This window comes from Phasianus colchicus, chromosome 17 (assembly GCF_987193195.1).
Source record: "Phasianus colchicus chromosome 17, bPhaCol1.hap1.1, whole genome shotgun sequence".
Taxonomy (NCBI): domain Eukaryota; kingdom Metazoa; phylum Chordata; class Aves; order Galliformes; family Phasianidae; genus Phasianus; species Phasianus colchicus.
This window is the reverse complement of record NC_143452.1, coordinates 8,963,906-8,981,748: the sequence shown is the minus strand read 5'-3', so window position 1 is coordinate 8,981,748 and position 17,843 is coordinate 8,963,906. Positions and strand designations below refer to the sequence as shown.

The following is a 17,843-nucleotide window of genomic DNA, read 5'->3' as shown; positions in this document are numbered from 1 at the left end:
ATGAAAATCCCTTGAGCAGTAGGGGGCAGTACTTATATACAAAATTTATAGAACTGTAACATGTGGAACTGGTTCTTTTTAATTTGTCCATAATGAATTTATATATAATTCACATTCTCTTCTGCTCCACATGTCCTGTTCTTGAAGAATATATCGTAAAAACGTGAAGTACAGAATGTACAAATCCCTCTTACAAAGGTTGTGTGAGGGCTCTATTAATGGGTAGCTGCAAATCACCTGTCCATAGGTAAGAATCATTAGTTGTTCTCAGGAAGTATTTTACAAGCTATGACCCGGTGTTCTACTACTTCTAATCAACTTTCTTCTAAATGTGACCTCGGGAAGTGTTGGGAGGCTCCTCAATCTGCCTATTTCATAGCCATGCCTAGATGTCAGCAGTCTGAAGGCAGATGTCAGGGAAGGCTTAAAAAATCTGACTGTGGCACATGGAAGGTAGTTCTGATGCACTGCAGCATTGTGATAGAGGTGTACTGAGTTGTCTAGCCTTTGCAATTACATTGCTTCTAGGGAAAAGCCCTGGGGTGATGGTGACTGGAGATACGGTTCCATGTTTGCTTTGCTTCGAGGGCAAATATCCCAAAATACATCACAGATATTCTTCAACTTCCATTTAAAAAGTGGTGAAGTTGAACACACAGAAGCTGAGTAACTTGTCAGGTTTGGGAGGCGCCTTGGGCAGTGTCAAGAATGAGCTTTTCTTTTTTGGAATTGTCATTTCCCTATCCACCAAGCCTCTTAGGGAGGGAAAAGCAATATTAAATTTCAGAAGAACTGGAAGGCAGCTCCTAAGACAGTTTTAAAAATTGGACTGATTCTGGCAATGATTATTAGCTGTGGGTCTTCTTGTTGCTGTTACTGTTAATATACCATTCTTTTAACATCACACAATCTTCATGACAGGTTTAAGGTTAGCTTTCTGTGGGGAGACGCTCAGGTTTTGGAGAGAGCATTTCACCAACAAAGGAAAGCTCAGAAGTACTTCTACTGATGTCACCGCAGCAGAAGAAAGTGAAGTGACAAGTCTGCTGAAGAGAGAAATAAAAAAATAAGCCAGCATGCTGAAGGATAGATTTGGAGGTTTTATTTTAGCACACCAAAATTATGAAAGCAAATAGCATATTCAATAATGTGTTTTATGCAACTAATATTTATCTTTTTCAGCAATTTGTGTATATTTACAGTTCTTTTTCAGAGGATTAAGGTGTCCTAATGAGTTTGTCTTAAGCTAAGGAGTGCAATGAACTACAGAAAAACAAATGATGTTGGAAACAGAAAACATCAGCTAGAATTGACAGTGTCACCACCATGCCTCTGTATGAGGAAAGTGGTAAATTCTACATTGCTGAGCTCATTTCAAGGATTATTGGAAACTAATGCTAGGCAGTGATTGGAAACTCTCTAAGAAGAAATGAATGTAAACACAGTTATTATATATTTGCTATTATCAGGCTGATTTGGAAATAAAGTAATCAGTAGATGCAAGGGTTAAAGTATAGCTGGAGACAGCAAGACAAATGTTCTTAAAGTTACCAGGAAGTTGCAACCACTCACATTTTCCTAATGCAAAAGTAAAAAATAAATCCCACAAACGTGGATTTGGACATATACATATGTTTGACATACACTGCCTTTTAACCTAAAAAACCAAGTATAGCCTAACAGCTTTAGTTTGCTGTACCCTAGGATGTTGAAGCAAATACAGTGCTCACATGCTGCCTACATACATTCATGGCTAAGATGATTCATAGTCATACAGTTTCTATATCAAGACTAGTGAACATATACAGTCACATACACTTCAAAGCAGTGCCCAGAAGCATCCAGGACTATCCTTTCTTTCTTTCTTTCTGACAGATGTTCCCTCTCATGCCATGCTGTTTGCTTTTTCACACTTGTTACTGAAGCAATGTCCTTAGATGGCCTTTCTGGCACATGCAGGGATTCTTGGGAGCAGATTTACCTACTTTACACATTACACACATATTGAGGATCTAATTTTGATCCATTTCTTTTCTCCCAAAAAGAGAAAGAGTGCTTATACTGTATGTATCTGCTAACTGTAAGTGGTACATTCACGTCATGAAACTGACACAAGAAGTATGTTTAAAGGCAACTGAGACTTACCAAACTAAAGCTCTGCAGGTATTTTGACACTTTCAAGAAAAACACACACACAAAAACAGGTTTCTGGCCAAAATAAGGACATCCCCATCCTCCAAACAGACCTCAGGCACCTATGTAAGATGTGAAAAGACAGTTTCAGTATCGCTATAAACCACTGAACATTGTTACAAATCCTTTTATTGCAGCAGTTTCCAAAGTCAGACATTACATTCTACGAACCTCCAATAGTAAATAAGATCCACTGCTGCATAGGAGCGTTGGGATGAAACTTTTTTTGCCATCAGAACTCAAATAGATACAAAAGATTATCATACAAGCTTCTAAACAACATTAAATCACCTAAAAAACTGCAGGACCCTGGGGAAGGCACGAAATGCCATTTCGTTGTGTGCAGCACCTATTAATTTTATCCTGCCCAAAGGATTCTAAGCAGGATTCTGACAGCTATCACCGAGTTCCAGCAGTTCTGGTCACTGCATATCCTAGCCGTTTAGTAAAACTAGACCACTAGAAATAATAGAAGGGTTACTGCTTTTATTTCACCCGATTTCTTGTTAAGGAAACGCCAGGCTCCCCTAAAAGCTACAAAGCTACGACGTCGGCAGCACTGCGGGTCGCAGCTCAGCGGGCTTCTCCAGCACTGCCCCGCGTCCTCGGGCTCTACCAGAAGGGCGCACGGATGGAGGTCAACAAACCACCTCTCAGCCCTCTGAAATCAGCATCAACCACGCTGATGGGACCGAGAGCTCACCTCCCTTCTGCCAAGCAACAGCTGGAAGGAAAATGAGATGACTTAACCCGACAAAAAGCCAGGGCAGAGCGCGGGCAGCCAGCAGGCGCGCTGGCGCGATGCTCCATAGGCGCTCTGCGGCAGCAGCTGCTCGCACTGAAGGCTGCGCTCCCGGCCCGCAGCTCTTCCTTTTCCTCACGGATCTCACATCAGTGCCGGCAGCCAACGTCTGACCGCGCACCGAGACCCTCCCAGCCCCCAAAAAGGGGGGGAGTAGGGGGAATAGCGAGGAAACGAGCCGCCATCCCACCCCACCCCACCCGCCCCTCAGCCCGCCGCGCCGCCCCGCGCATGCGCGACAGGTGCGGCTCCGCGCCGCGCGCCATCCCCTCCCTCCCGCCCGCCCGCGCCGGGCCGCGCTCTCCCGGCGTGCTCCGCGCTCAGAGTCTGACGTCACCGCAGCCCGGCGCCCGCCGCCATTGGAGTTGGCGGTTCGGGCTCCGTCCCTCGCAGCGGCCCGGCGCAGGCGGGCAGGCCGGGGGGCATGTGAAGGGACGGGGCCGGCAGGGCACGGCGAGGCGCGCGACCGGCGCCGGCCTACCGTCCCCCCGGGCCCACTGAGGAGACGCCGAGCGGCGGCGCGCGGGCCCCTTCCCCTCCCCCTCGGCCCCTTCCCCTCCCCGGCCCTGTGCACGGAGCGCCGCCGCCGCCCCGGAGCTCCCAGCGGCGCCGCCTCCCGCCCGGCCTCTGCTGAACCACGGCGGCCCCGTACATGAATTATGTCTGCCACAAGCGTTGACCCTCAGGTGAGCGGCGCGGGGCCGGGGGTGCCGCGGCCGGGGCTGGCCCTGCTGGGCTCGGCGCTCTGGGGCTCGGATCGCTCTCGGTTCCTCCGGCCGAGGGCACGGCGATGTGCGCGGGGTGTTGGTGGGGCAGGCGGGGCTGGATGAGCCCTCGGTGCCTTGCAGCCGTTTGCTACGAGACCCCCATCCCTCCCCATCAGCTGTGTGTCGGTATGAACGTTTTCCTAAAATCAACTTCTTTGTTTCTCTTTTTGTTTGTTTGTTTGTGTCTTTTCCTGTACCCGATCGTGTGCTGTGGCTTTCCAGAGACCGAAAGGACAGGATAATAAAGGTGAGGATCACGCTGAGATCTTGCTGTTGAAGCAGCCCCTGTAGGAGATGAGCTCTGCAGGTACCTGTGGGTTTGCAGCCCCTGTGGGTAACATCTGGAACAAAGGAAGTTGTGCTTTGTTTCACAGCTGGATCAACTGTTATTTGCACGGTCTTGAGTGCATCCAGCTTATTGCTGTGGTGTTTACAGTCTCCTCGTTTCCTTGTAGTAACAAAAAACTGTAAGGTTGTCTGTTCGCTGTGTATTTCTACATACTTTGCATAGTCGTTTCCTCCTATGCAAATACAGTTCCATTACTGGACTGCTGTTGGCTCTACAGGTATGATTTGTGATAAGTAAGCCTAGAAAGTTAATTATATTCATTTAAAATTCCTTAAGTAATTGCTGGAGATAATAAACTTTTTATGCCAACATCCACGCTCCATGTGATTTCTAATTTCAGTCAGTCATTCAGGAAACTGATTGATACCATGGTCACTATGTAAGCGTGTAATTGTTCAGCTTTACAGACTAGCAGTATCTTCAGCTCAAAGACTTTCCATGTTATCACAACCTGCCTTAAAAATCCAGCTCTCTCTATTCACTAGAAGTTTGATTCCGTTTCCAATATTGGTGTACACTCTCTTGCTTCCATTGACAGTCTTTCCAGAGTTATTCTCATGAATTCCAAAACTTGCTGGCTAAACACTTAAGTTTTGTGTAGCTTTACCTCATATGGAACAGTAACTGTATTTTTCTCATGACACAATGTGGTGTTTGAGCTTTTTTTCTTAGCATTTAAAATGACAAAGGAAATCATTTGGTGTAACCCAATAAATTTTGCTTTTGTGTAGCTTTAAGTAATGGGTTTTGATTGCATTTCACATAAGAATTTACGTATAAGTAGGCATTTGGGTAAGGCAAGTATCTCTTTTACACACTTTAAAGATTTAAATTTTGATTAAAAATGGCAGAATCTCAAGTCACACAGCAGTCATTGGTTATAATTAAATGTAAGCCCACCTGATCTCACTGTAGCTAACTTAACTTAGGCAGTAAACACATGCTGGGAGAGCTGTGAATTAGTTTCTGAGAGTTCTAATTATGGACCCAAACATCTGATGTTTCCTAATTTATTTTTTATACAGAACTCCTATATTTTTTGGCTCAGAGATGATTCACAGGGGTTCTGTGTTCTCTCGTTTGTAGGAAAGCTTGATTTTTTTAAAAAATTTACTCAAGCTCAATTTTTGTAAGTGGTGATACAAAGTGAAATCAGGGGACAAAAGTGATCTGTATGTCTTCAAGATTCTTCATGCTCCAAAGAAGTTTTTCCTTAAAATGACATAAAGTGGAACAGTACTGAAACACTCCTAAGCTGTATCATAATGTCTTGTAACTCTTTTTTTTGTAGTACAAAATGGTTCATTACATCAGAAGGATACAGTTCACGACAACGATTTTGAACCTTACCTTTCTGGGCAGTCAAATCAGGTTGGTGTATTTTTTCCCTTTTTTTCTTCATCTTATGCATGCTTTTGGCACCCAGTTCCATAGGATTGTGTTGCGGAAGCAAATTCCTTAAAGACATGGAAAAAGAAATGAGTGGTATATTGTGTTACTTAGTAATACAACTAGCCTTGTGCTTACAAAGCTAATATTACTATGTGTATCCAGATGGCCACCAGTGAAAACTATGTTAATGCTCCAAGTAGTGTCTGCTGATTGCTCCTCATGTTGCAGGCTATTGATATGGTTGGGCTGTGACAAACTACTTGATCTTGCAGGTCTTTAATAAATGAGTTGCATGTGGGAGTCTGGAGTTCCTGATTTTGGGGTCTCACAATTCATCTTTTCAGTGATCTTAGGTGTTAATATTGTTGAAATTTGGATATGGCTTTTAAGAAAAGATTGCAGATATCCCCCTTACTTTTCTCACTTCAACAAATTGCTCTTCTTTCCTGTCCTCTGAAATATCACAAGTCTACAAAACATATCGTTTTAAAGGTAATGAACACCCTGTAGTGCAAACTCTGAATAAAACAGTTCTGTACATTACTTAATTACACTGTACATTAAGTCACCATCCAGAGCTTAAATACCACTGTAGTTGTGAAAATCTTCTAATTGAAGTAATTTTTGACTTAACTTTCAATCTTTATAAAATGAACAAAATGTTTAGAAACTTGAGAGCCTTGACAGGGGTACATCTATTATTTGTTTTTAAAAGTGCAGTTCAGCCTGAAGCTGATAAATGCCACTGTTAATGTTGGTGATGTTGCTGAGCTTGCTGGTAAAAGAGCCTCTATGTGCTTAGAAAAAAAGTGTAGGTACGTACATACAGTGAAGCACAACTCCATTGACTCTTAATGCTGCAACAAGAAGTTGGTGTGCTGCAAGAAATAATCGTGTAGGTGGTTTGAACAGTTCTAAGTGGAAAGTGAGAGTAGCATTAAATAGGACTCTGATTTTGTACTGCTTGGAGAAAGGGTTCCCTCCTTAATTAATACTGTAATTGTTTAAAAAAAAAAAAAAAAGGAAACAGTCAAGAATAAATTTTTTGAAATGAATGTGACTGCTGTTATGGTGAAGGATGTCTGATAGGGTTTCTCTTACGTGCTCTGGCATAATGCCAGGCAAAATAGATTGAATGCTTTGTAAAGATGCTTGCTGAAACTTTCCTTAACAGTGTTAGAAACCTTGCTGAAACTTTACAGACCGTGGCTACAGGGGGTGAGTCTCAGAAATTGTCTAGAATCCTTTAGCAGAAATACTGCAGAACAAAACACCTTTTTCCATATTACTTCTTCTCAGTCTTAACAAAATGTTTATCTGTGGAGTATACAAAGATAAGTATCTCAGAAGAGCTGTTCTCCCCTCCTTTTTGCCAGTGTTTGTTTTTATGTTTTTCCTATGTTAACAATTTAAGAAATAATGCATTGACATTAATCTTGATTTGGACTCTCCAGAAAAAAAATGTTTTCTTATACTAAATATAGATTCATTTGGCTTGGGAAGCTTAGAAAATTGCATCCATTTTGAAGGATCTTCTCATAGAAAAGTAGGTAGTACACATCTCGTTGGTGATAGAATTTGTATGTGAAGGCAGTGTGAGCACTGGCAGCAGTGATGTTTTTTGAATCAGTGACATTGAATTTAGGCTGCTGAAATCTCAGTAGTGGTTGTGGTGGTGAATGTAAGACTTGGTGGCATTTTATGGTGTCATTCTTTATGTGGAAAGGATATTAATTTTGATGCTATGGAAGGGAATAAACTGAAAAACAGGTAATAAAAATGACTATAACTTATCAATTGGATATTAATGCTCATCTTCAGCAGGGAGTCATTTTGTTTCATTTTCTGAATAAGAAACAATCTTATGCTTGGAAAAATGACTGAAGTTCCAGTGCTGTTTTGCTGGCTTTTGTTCAGGATTGGGATCTTAGAGTTTGAAAGGAATCTTAGTTCCTATTCTGAAAATCACCTTTCTTTGTGAGTAGGGAAAGGGTAACTACTGTTCAACTCATTAACAGGAGATGCTGACCTTCCTTCCTCCTTGCTGGTAATTACATTTAGAGTACCTTTCTGGAATCTCTCTGATATCTAGGTTTCATACTTATTTAAAGAATAAAAAAATCTCATTTTATAATATTCTATATTTATTCTTTTGCATTATTGAATGTGAGAAACACATTGAATGTTTCAAAATAATGCGTCAGCAGAAGATTGAAGGGGAAGAAAAGGCTTCTCAACCTGGTCTGAAAAACAGCTTAGAGGAAGTAAGGGAGTTAAAACTAGAATTTCAGAGACGGATTTGCTGGTTTATGACAGGTCAGTCTTTTATTTCATAGAGTGGAAAAGATGTTCTGTTTGGAAGGACATCTGTAGATGCTCTTGAACATTTGTAGCTTTACTGCTAAGGGAGGAAGGGACTTTTGAATAGGATTTGTCACAGACTGCTTCGCTTCCTGGCATGTATCATGTCTGTGTGCTTCTCTCTAGCACATCAGTCAACTTAATTTCAGTTTCTAGTGACTGGATTGTCTTATTCCAGACTTGACACACTTCTTAATATGTGATCTTACTGTGGTCCTGTCTGAAAGAAGTAGCCTTTGTATGTTTTACCACTTCAGGTATGTTTTGCTCGTTAAGATCTGTTGCCTTTTCTGAACAATCCCATAATGAGGTCTGTGTTCATAATACTGTTTGTTGTCATATTAAAGCAGTTTCACCTGCAACTTTATGATAGCTAAGATATATTAAATATCCTTACCTTTAGAAATTAGAAATTAATTACCTTATCCCTATTGTTCTTTTCTGTCTGGTGATGTAGTGATTCTGTGTGGCTATTTGTATACAAAATTTTATATATCTGAAGTTACTTTTTTTTCTTAACAGAACAGTAGCTATCCATCAATGACTGATCCTTATCTGTCAAGTTATTATCCACCATCTATTGGGTTTCCCTACTCCCTCAGTGAAGCGCCATGGTCTACAGGAGGAGATCCTCCTATCCCATATCTCACCACCTATGGACAACTCAGTAATGGAGATCATCATTTTATGCATGATGCTGTTTTTGGACAGCCTGGGGGCCTGGGAAATAATATCTATCAACACCGGTTTAACTTTTTCCCTGAAAATCCTGCCTTCTCAGCTTGGGGAACAAGTGGATCCCAAGGACAGCAGACTCAAAGTTCAGCATATGGGAGCAGTTACAGCTATCCACCTAGTTCACTGGGAGGTACCATCGTGGATGGACAAACAGGATTTCATAATGATACATTAAATAAAGCTCCTGGAATGAACAGTATTGAACAGGGAATGGTTGGACTTAAGATTGGTGGAGATGTTACAACTTCGGCTGTGAAAACAGTAGGTTCCGTTGTTAACAGTGCTGGGATGACAGGTGCCCTCTCTGGTAATGGTGGCTCAAATGTAAACTTGCCAGTATCTAAACCAACTTCTTGGGCTGCTATAGCTAGCAAACCTGCAAAACCACAGCCTAAAATGAAAACAAAAACTGGACCTGTGATTGGAGGAGCATTGCCGCCTCCTCCTATAAAGCATAATATGGACATAGGTACTTGGGACAATAAGGGTCCTGTGGCAAAAGTTCCTGCTCCCCAGCAGATACCTTCTCCTCAGTCTGTTCCACAGCCACAGCAACAAATTGTTCAGCCTGTTCCGGCTCAGCCTCCTCCATTGACTCAACCACAGTATCAGAGCCCTCAGCAGCCGCCCCAAAATCGCTGGATCGCTCCTCGCAACAGAAATGCAGCTTTTGGCCAAAGTGGAGGAACTGGTAATGACAGCAGTTCAGCTGGCAGCACCCAGCCTAACCCTGTTCCAAGTGGTGAGTCCCATCCTGTTCTTGAAAAACTGAAAGCTGCTCACAGCTATAATCCTAAAGATTTTGAATGGAACCTTAAAAATGGACGTGTGTTCATAATAAAGAGCTATTCTGAGGATGATATTCATCGTTCCATTAAGTATTCTATTTGGTGTAGTACGGAGCATGGCAACAAACGCCTGGACAGTGCTTTTCGGTCCATGAATAGTAAGGGCCCAGTCTACTTGCTATTCAGTGTCAATGGCAGTGGACACTTCTGTGGAGTTGCAGAGATGAAATCACCTGTGGACTATGGCACCAGTGCAGGTGTCTGGTCTCAGGACAAGTGGAAGGGGAAATTTGATGTCAAGTGGATCTTTGTGAAGGATGTGCCCAACAACCAGCTCCGACACATCAGGCTGGAGAACAATGACAACAAACCTGTTACAAACTCCCGTGATACACAGGAGGTGCCCTTAGAAAAAGCAAAACAAGTGCTTAAAATTATTGCTACTTACAAGCACACGACCTCCATCTTTGATGACTTTTCTCATTATGAAAAGCGCCAAGAAGAGGAGGAGGTGGTGCGGAAGGTAAACTTATTAAAAAATTTATTTTATACACAGATATGGGGAAAATGAAATGTGAAGGCTGCTATAATGGAGAAAATGTAAGTAGGAATTAAAAATGTTTTTAATACATCTCAACTGATGCTTATTTATGTGACGTAATTTCATAGCAAATATGTTTCAAAGCAAAAGCTTGAGCACTGACACAGGTAAAGGAGGTCTATTTCCAGGTCTTTGTAGTATCTTAAAGTAGTTAATAGATTAGAAACAAGTTTCTATTTTAGAGTTGCCCCATAAGCATTTTGCTTCACAAATATGAGGTGTTTAAGCACTATTTGACTGGAACTTGTCTATCAAAATTGATACCTATGTTGGCATTTGAAATTTGCATATTACCTCTAAGAGGAGGAAGATTGATCCTACTTGTTCAGTTAAATCTCTGGAGAAGGAGCTATATAAAATTGCTGGAATATGGAATAGTGCTAGGAAGATTGTTTCTGCTGCTGAATCCCCATGTATGTTATTACTTGGGTAAATAAAGGCAAATGGTTCTCAGGTCCAGTATGTTTATTAATTCTTGAAAGTCTTGAGTGAGGGTGTGTGAGAAACTGGGGCAGTAACTGGGAAAGCATGATGAATGTTTTATGTACTTTTTGATGTACCTTTTCATGGCCCCAAGAGTCATCTGTCCCATGACCTCAGTTTCAAGAATACCTTTCTCTAGTTAGGCAGCCTGGAAGTCGTGTACTGACACAACACTAGGTGTTGGGATGTGCAATTATCACTTAGGTAACACTTAAAAGTTGCTTTATCAACAGTGTTTTATACATATTTTTTTGAATAGTGTCTTAATTAAAGCACTTATTGAGCAGGCTGGTTTAGTGCAGCTCACGCTTATTTTTAAATGTTTTTAAAGCAAGGTTTGGTGATGGTGAAATTGAAGTTGCTGTTTTAATGGCTTTACTGACATTTAAGAATTAAGATAAAATTGCTTTAACCTGTCTTAGAATGTACCCTTAAATTGTGAGAGAAAAGATCAGTGTCTTAAGAACTTCCAGCTCAACTTTTTCTAACCATCTGATATGACATATGTAGCATACTTCAACACAGCAGGGATGGCAAGTTTTTGTTCTGCACTCTCTGCGGGGTTTCACAAACCAAAACCAAAAGTCATTATCTCAACATTTCATTTGTTCAGTAGATGATTGGCAATTCAGTATTTAACACAACCTGTATCTTGAGGAGAGCTGTTTTCATGTGTGGAATGGAATCCTAAATAATCATAGAATGGCTGGGGCTGGAAAGTATCTTTAAAGATCACCTGGTTTCAACCCCAATTCCCATGGCAGGACACCTTCCATTAGGTCACATTACTCAAAGTCCTGTCCAGCTTGACCACGAGCACTTCTGAGGATGGGGCATCTGCAGCTTCTCTGGGCAGCTTGTTCCAGTGCCCCACCACACTCATAGTAAACAATTTCTTTTCCTATATGTAATACAAATCTACCTTCTTTTATTTAAAAAATGAGCTACACCCTGCCCTGTCCCTGTGCTCCCTGACCAAGAGTCCCTCACCAGCTTTTCTGCATTCTCTTCTAGATACTGGCCTTCTCCAGGCTAAACAACTCCAATTCTTAGCTTGTTTCCCTAGGAGAGGTGCCCCAGCCCTCCGATCATCCCTGTGACCCTTCTCTGGACCTGCTCTGACAGGTCCCTGTCTCTTGTGCTGGGGGTTGCACAGCTGAACACCGTGCTGCATGTGGAGTCTCATGAGGGTGGAATAAAGGGGGAGAATGACATCACAGCAGATTGAGGGCAGACTTCTCTATAGCAAGTCAAAAAGTCAACTGCTTACAGTCTAGGGAGGAGATTGGTTTTGTTTTTCATGCTGAGTCTCCCTGTGACTTGTTACCAAGGCTGGAGGGGAGAATAATGTGTGTGAGGAGTGGGAGTGCTGGGGAATCTGAACCAGTTGGTGTGTATTTGCATCAAGTAGTGAAAGTGATCGGCATCCAGCCTTTCTGAACTGTTAACTCGGTTGCCTGAGGAGGTTCAGATGGCAGCTTGCTGAGTGCTGAGCTTCCTTTGCTTTGAAGTAGCTCAGTGTGCTGATGTTCCTATTGAGCTGACCCCACTTGGTGTTATTTTCCTACACATAGCTATTTTGCACTTTCAGTTCAAGCGTTAGTATGATATGCTTGCTTAGGTCACCGTTTCTAGAACAGGATTGGTTTTTCAAAATAGTTATGTCTTCTTTTGCCTCATTTAAAACTGAGGCTCTGGCTTGTCTGACACATGCAGAAAATAAAGTCTGAAGTTTAACATTTCTTAGATTCACCTGGATGGGCTGAAAATAGCACAGTGCTCAGAAAATCAGAGTGCGCTGAGGAAGGTGGTAGTGCTGGAGAAATAAAGCAGATCAACAATGAGGGTGTGAAAAGAAAGGTGCTGCTCATCCAGATGTATTCTATAAAATTGCCTGGAAAGTTAATTTCTTTTCTCACTCTTGTTGTATAAATGAACATGAGAAGTGTAGCTGATTATTAGGAGTTTCTTGGCAGGATTTCCTATGACAATTTTTCAAGAATATTGCTGGTTAAGGTAACTTAAATGACTTTTTTGAGTGGTTGTTTGCATATGTAGCATCAAAATTAGATTTCAAGTTGGTGTGGTTGTTCGTTTTTTGTTTTTTGTTTTAAATGAATTGTACTCTGTTTAACAGTAACATTTCTTATCACAAATCTTGCCTCCATCACCATCATGATTACAAAAGGCTGGAATTCTTTAGAAATTACTCATGGAGAGCTTGAATGCTTTTATTTCATTTATACACATGTTTAGTAGGGAAAAGAATGATGTCATGTAATCTATTTGATGCAAGCCACTAGCATTCAATTTTTTTTAATGTTAACATCTTTCTAGCCAATGTTTCCTTCATCAACTAATGGTTGATTTCTTCATGCTGGCATACAAATCCAGCTTCTGATGTGCTGTAGTTGTGAACCTTTTTTTGGCCTAATGTAATGATCCAGACCTGGGAAAGGAGTAAGCCAAAGAAAAGTGGTATGGAATTTCTCCTGCTTTTCTCAGTTCCAAAATCTGCTGCAGCATGAATGTGCCCTCAGAGAGAGCAAATTTTGTGATCAGCTCTTAAAACGTGAAGTTGCAATGTATGTGAGAGAATCTTGAAAAAGAAAATAAGGGCTTGTAAAGAAAAGCAACTTGTTGCAGGTTTTTGTATTTTCATTTGCAACTTGTGATAGGACTGAAAGAGAGTTCTACTGTGAAATGTCTGCAATTCATCTTTGCAGATCTGTATTTAACTGTGTGTCCCCAGTGCTGTGTGCTCACCTCTGGTCTGTGTTGTGACAGTCTGATTCCAAGGTCTGCACCTTGGTGTCACTGAAACTGCAAAGGAGTTGCATCTCAGAAAGCTCTTGAACCAACAAGCTTATTTCTTCTTTTCAGCAAATATCTATTGTAAGGTGTCAGTGATATTCAGCCATCCCCCTACCACCAATATTGCCTGCTAAGCCGTGTCTCAAAGTACCACATCTACACTTTCTCTCTTTGGAAGGGCAGTCAACCATGCAGCTTCTGTTTACCACGGATCCTTTCACCAGTGATTCTCTTAGCAGTGGTCAGTGGCTCACTTTGTGATCAGTGTTCACAAGATTCAGTAAAGAAACAGTTTGAGCCTGAAATGCTGGGCTGATATAGTTTGACTTCAGGTAAAAGTGAAAACTTTTAGTAGTTCAAGTTAAGTACAAAATACTTTATAATGTATTTCTAGTTGTTATGAAATAAGAGTGTCAGCCTTGAAATGCAGTTCCTGTTCAAGACTGTGCTGCTGCAGCAGTAGCTGAGGTAATTCAGAAAGCAGAATGTTACAGATCCCTATTCCAACTGGGAATGATGGTATTCCATCCCTTCCTTACTGTGGCCTTCATATGCTATCAGCTTGGGGTGACTGTGCAGGTATTTACTCAGCTGTTCCATCTGAAGATGTACATTAATATTAAGTTCTTAGCAAATCATTGGTTTGCCAGGTAGTATAAAATATAGCAGCATTTTTTTTTTTTCTTATATCAAAGCATAGAATTGTTGTCTGGGATCACATCGGTGCTGTAACACTACTAAAAATGCTTTTACTTGTTCATTTGACTAAAATCTGTAACTGTTTTTAAATCTTTTCTCTTTACAGGAACGTCAGAATCGAAACAAACAATAAGGATATACCTATACAGTTTGATATATATATACTAGAACTGATATTAAATTCGACTGAGAAACAGAATTGAAGTATTCTGGTGCTGTATCCTGGCATCAGGACCAACTAAAGCTTTCAGCTCCAATATATCTTCTCGTGCAGGGGAAATTAAGTTGTTGCATCTTTGTAGTTTATTTTTGCCCAAGTGGATCTGCATTAATTTGTATCTTTTTCTATGTAAAATTCTGTAGAAATCATTAATAAAGGTGTGGCTCTTTTTATTTTTTTAAGTTGGTGAACAGTTATATTAACCTAATGTGGGACCTATACATGAGCATACTAAAGTGTCAGTGCTTCCCAAAGACTTTATTTTGGCACAAATTCTGTTCCTAGCCAGATATAAAGAATCATGGAGAATACATGACAGATCTTCCTTTATCCTCTTCCCAATCCCCATTTCTTCATGGCAAATGTAAGAAACCACGCATTGATTTATTTTTTTTTTTAATTTTTGCCATTTAAAAACCTTTTGAAGATAACTGCACTTCAGAATTTAGAGATGAGAACGATGGGGTTTGAGATCAGTTTGTGCAGCTGCTATGCCTCCTTATTTATCTGTACGATTACACTTCTAAAATTGCTAACGCGCCATCGTTGTTTTTTTTCTGTCTGGTAGCAAATCAAATTGTCAGTGGAATTGTTTCTCTGGAAAAGATTTCCCTTCCACATTCTGTTAAGCAGTGCTTCAGTGTGCATTTGTTATACCATATCCTGCCGGGGGTGAGCGCGACGCTTTCTCTCAGCCATAATTCTGCTTTATGGTTTTTGTAGCTTGATAATTAAATAATAATGTGATGCTATCAACATTGCAGGGGTTTTGGACGACGTGTTTAAACCTGTTTCAGCTTCAGGTGTTATTAGTTAATTGCAGATCATTTTTAATCCTCCTTCCATTCCTCCCTCCCCCCCCCCGTCCCAAATCCCAATGCCATTTAAAGTTTTTATACCAATAATGCTGAGCTTTAATAACGTAGGAACTAATAGTATGGATAATATGATGGATTATGCCTCAGATGTTTAAAATTGACAGTGTGTATGTCTAATTTCTTTCTGTTGGATGAGTAAAAAAACCTGTTTTAAGAAAAATGAATTTGCTGTCATGTTTTTGTGGAGTGAGGGGACTGTCAGAGAGCCTGTCACCAACTGGAGTTCCAATTAAGCATGGAAATGGTGCTCATGTCCGCTGCTCTAGCACACTGAATCTGCACGTGTTTATTGTAGAGGATCTTTTACTATATTAGAAAGCAAGTATCTTCTGAATACTATTTACTCCAAAAGGACCTCCAATTTAAATAAAGTTTAATCTGTATCATTTAGACTTGTATTTAGAACATATAACTGTCTCTGGACTGTTACTGCCTGTAAGGAGTAATGGACAGCATCGGATTAACTTTTTCCTCTAGGAGAATACAAGCCTTAATAAACAATACATATTTAGCAAGCTTGATGTCATTTTCATTTTTTCCGTACTATCATTTCTGTTCCTACGTTACAACCTTTCCATTATGCAATCTCATGAATTGCATTTAATGTGAGAGGTGTTTTGGTTATGACAGGTTGGATGTTGGCTATTGGCATGCTTGCTGTTTGCTGAGGGGTTTCCCAGGACTCTGCAGAGGACACTTCAGCTGATCTGAGTGCTTCCATCCCAAGGAAGTTTGCACACACACAATGGTTATCATCTGTGCTTTCCTTTCTGAAGCTGTAGCTTAGAATTGGAAGTTGCCCTGTAGCCTTCAGTGCTGTGGATGTGTGGCAATGGGAGGAGAAAAGAACCTTTCAAAGAGGGGTAAAATGCTCCAAACTGTTTCTTCTACAACAACGAGCTGTATTTTGCCACTCTAATTTTTGCAATTTGACTTTAATTTTTTAATAGGCTTTTTAAAGCAATAGTGCATTTTACAACATTAAGAAAAGGATGTGCTGTTAGCTTCTGCTTGAGACAGGTGGTTTACAACTGGTGAGTGTAGAGCTGAGAAGAGTTCAGCTCCATTCTGGCCCTAAGGAGAAAACTCAGTTACACAACGTTGATTTATTTTCTTATTTTAGGTCTGGAAAGTTTATTTTCTGTGATTTAACTGGAGACAATGTAAATATTTTTTTACCAGAGAGAGAGCTGTTATTTCCACCTGATTTGGCTGTATTGTTAAGGAAAGTTACAATGCACCTCAGAAAAAGCCTGTTCTTTGGCTTTATGAGCAGCAGAAAAAGTTCAGCATGCAGAGGTTCCCCTTACAGGCATTGCAGTGTTTTGTGGCCACGCTGTACAGCAACAGCTGAGTTAAAGCATTCCACAATGGGAAAATGATTTAGTATTGCCATGTGCAGTGCTAGGAGGGCTGAAACGCAGGCTGGTAGTCATACGCATTTTCAATCATCTGTCTTTTCAGCTTTAAAGAGACATAACTTCACCTGTGTGTACAAATGGCACTGTGAGGTGGGGAAAGCATTTGGCTGGTGTCTGTTCTACAATAATATGATAGGTTTGAATTGTTCTTTCTCTAAACCAGGTAGTATTTCCAAAGGAACTTGCCTTTGTGCTTAATGTCATTGCGCTGGAAAACACAGGCTGTGTGAAGAGCCTGGCTTTGCTCTCCATTTTCATAATTGCCAATTTATTCAGGTAGGGGAGACATCAGATTGCAGGAGATAGGAGCATTTTTAAAAGCTTTGATGAGAGTAAAATAACCTCTGTAACGTTACTGCTATTCTCTTGTGTACCTGGTGGGAAAAGTAGAGAGGAGGGAGGGAAACTTGGAACAGATAAATGCAACAACAAAGCAATGCCAAGATAGGCAACAGGAGCTGTTGTGCCCTAATACTCTGTTTCCATGTCCCTCGGTTGCTCTGAATTCGTTAGGTTCAACACCCAGTTTCATTTGGAAAAATGTCTTTTTGTGACTGCATCTGCTCCTTGGAGGGGAAAGCTGTGCTGTTTTGGGGAAAGGGCATATCTGTAATTAGAGTTAGTGATGCTGCCCAAGAAAAAGGGTGAATGAGGCCATGCTTTCCCATGGTAAGCACCTTGTCAGCAGCCTGCCCCATCCACAGTCCTTCTGAGAAACAGCAGCTCTCATTCAGCCTGTTTTTAGACATGAGGGAGTCGAACCAAAGTGCTGAACTGACTGAGCCATGTGCCACGTGCCAGAGGGACCCTGGGGTCTGTGAGGTCCGTGCTTTCCTGCTGTGCTATTGGATTCACTTCTGTATTTTGTGGGGGATTTTGGAGCACGTTTGGTGATCCCCCGAGAAGCCCCACATGGAGGTGTGCTGATGTGGCTTCTGTACATCCACAGTGCTTTCTGTAGCATCCCTGCTGCTTTGGCCCAAGCTCCGTAGCTGAGTTATGAGCACTATGAGGATGACCTTGTGCATTGAAGGAAACACTCATAGAGCTGATCCACGCACTGATTGCCTCTTGCTGACTGCTTCAGTTTGGAGCGTGTGGGCGGATTTATGCCATCTGTCTGTTTATAAGTTATATTCAAGGAATTATTTTTACCTGGGAAGTTGCCATGACAACAGACAGTTGGTAAAGTTCTCACCAAGCACTCTTCTGCTCCATCAGTAGGACACGGTGTTCGCTGTGGCTTCGGTAATGAGGTGAAACGTGAAAGAGATGCAAGTGCTACGGGGTGGGTAAGAAAGCACTGCTATCACAGATCCTTGGGAATGTTCTTTGTG

General features: G+C 41.3%; 1 protein-coding gene and 1 long non-coding RNA gene across 5 annotated transcripts; one reads left to right on the top strand and one right to left on the bottom strand.

Moving 5' to 3' along the window:
- Positions 1 to 129: 129 nt before the first annotated feature.
- Positions 130 to 3,179, bottom strand: LOC149915621 (uncharacterized). 2 transcript variants are annotated; one of them, XR_016471979.1, is made up of 3 exons: positions 2,897 to 3,179; positions 2,146 to 2,255; positions 130 to 1,043 (listed from the first exon to the last, which is right to left on the bottom strand). It is a non-coding gene; the product is annotated as an uncharacterized LOC149915621 (long non-coding RNA). The 2 variants fall into 2 exon arrangements; XR_016471978.1 differs by having other exon boundaries at positions 2,944 to 3,179.
- A 137-nt stretch (positions 3,180 to 3,316) lies between these two features.
- YTHDF1 (YTH N6-methyladenosine RNA binding protein F1) lies at positions 3,317 to 15,601 on the top strand. 3 transcript variants are annotated; one of them, XM_031589893.2, is made up of 5 exons: positions 3,318 to 3,681; positions 3,985 to 4,009; positions 5,403 to 5,482; positions 8,387 to 9,913; positions 14,094 to 15,601. In XM_031589893.2, the coding sequence occupies exons 1-5, from the start codon at positions 3,655 to 3,657 to the stop codon at positions 14,118 to 14,120; spliced, it is 1,686 nt and encodes a 561-aa protein (XP_031445753.1). In that variant the 5' UTR covers positions 3,318 to 3,654; the 3' UTR covers positions 14,121 to 15,601. The 3 variants fall into 3 exon arrangements, with proteins under 3 accessions (XP_031445744.1, XP_031445753.1, XP_031445762.1); XM_031589884.2 differs by lacking the exon at positions 14,094 to 15,601 and having other exon boundaries at positions 3,317 to 3,681; positions 8,387 to 14,085; XM_031589902.2 differs by lacking the exon at positions 3,318 to 3,681 and having other exon boundaries at positions 3,985 to 4,069.
- The last annotated feature ends 2,242 nt before the right edge of the window (positions 15,602 to 17,843 follow it).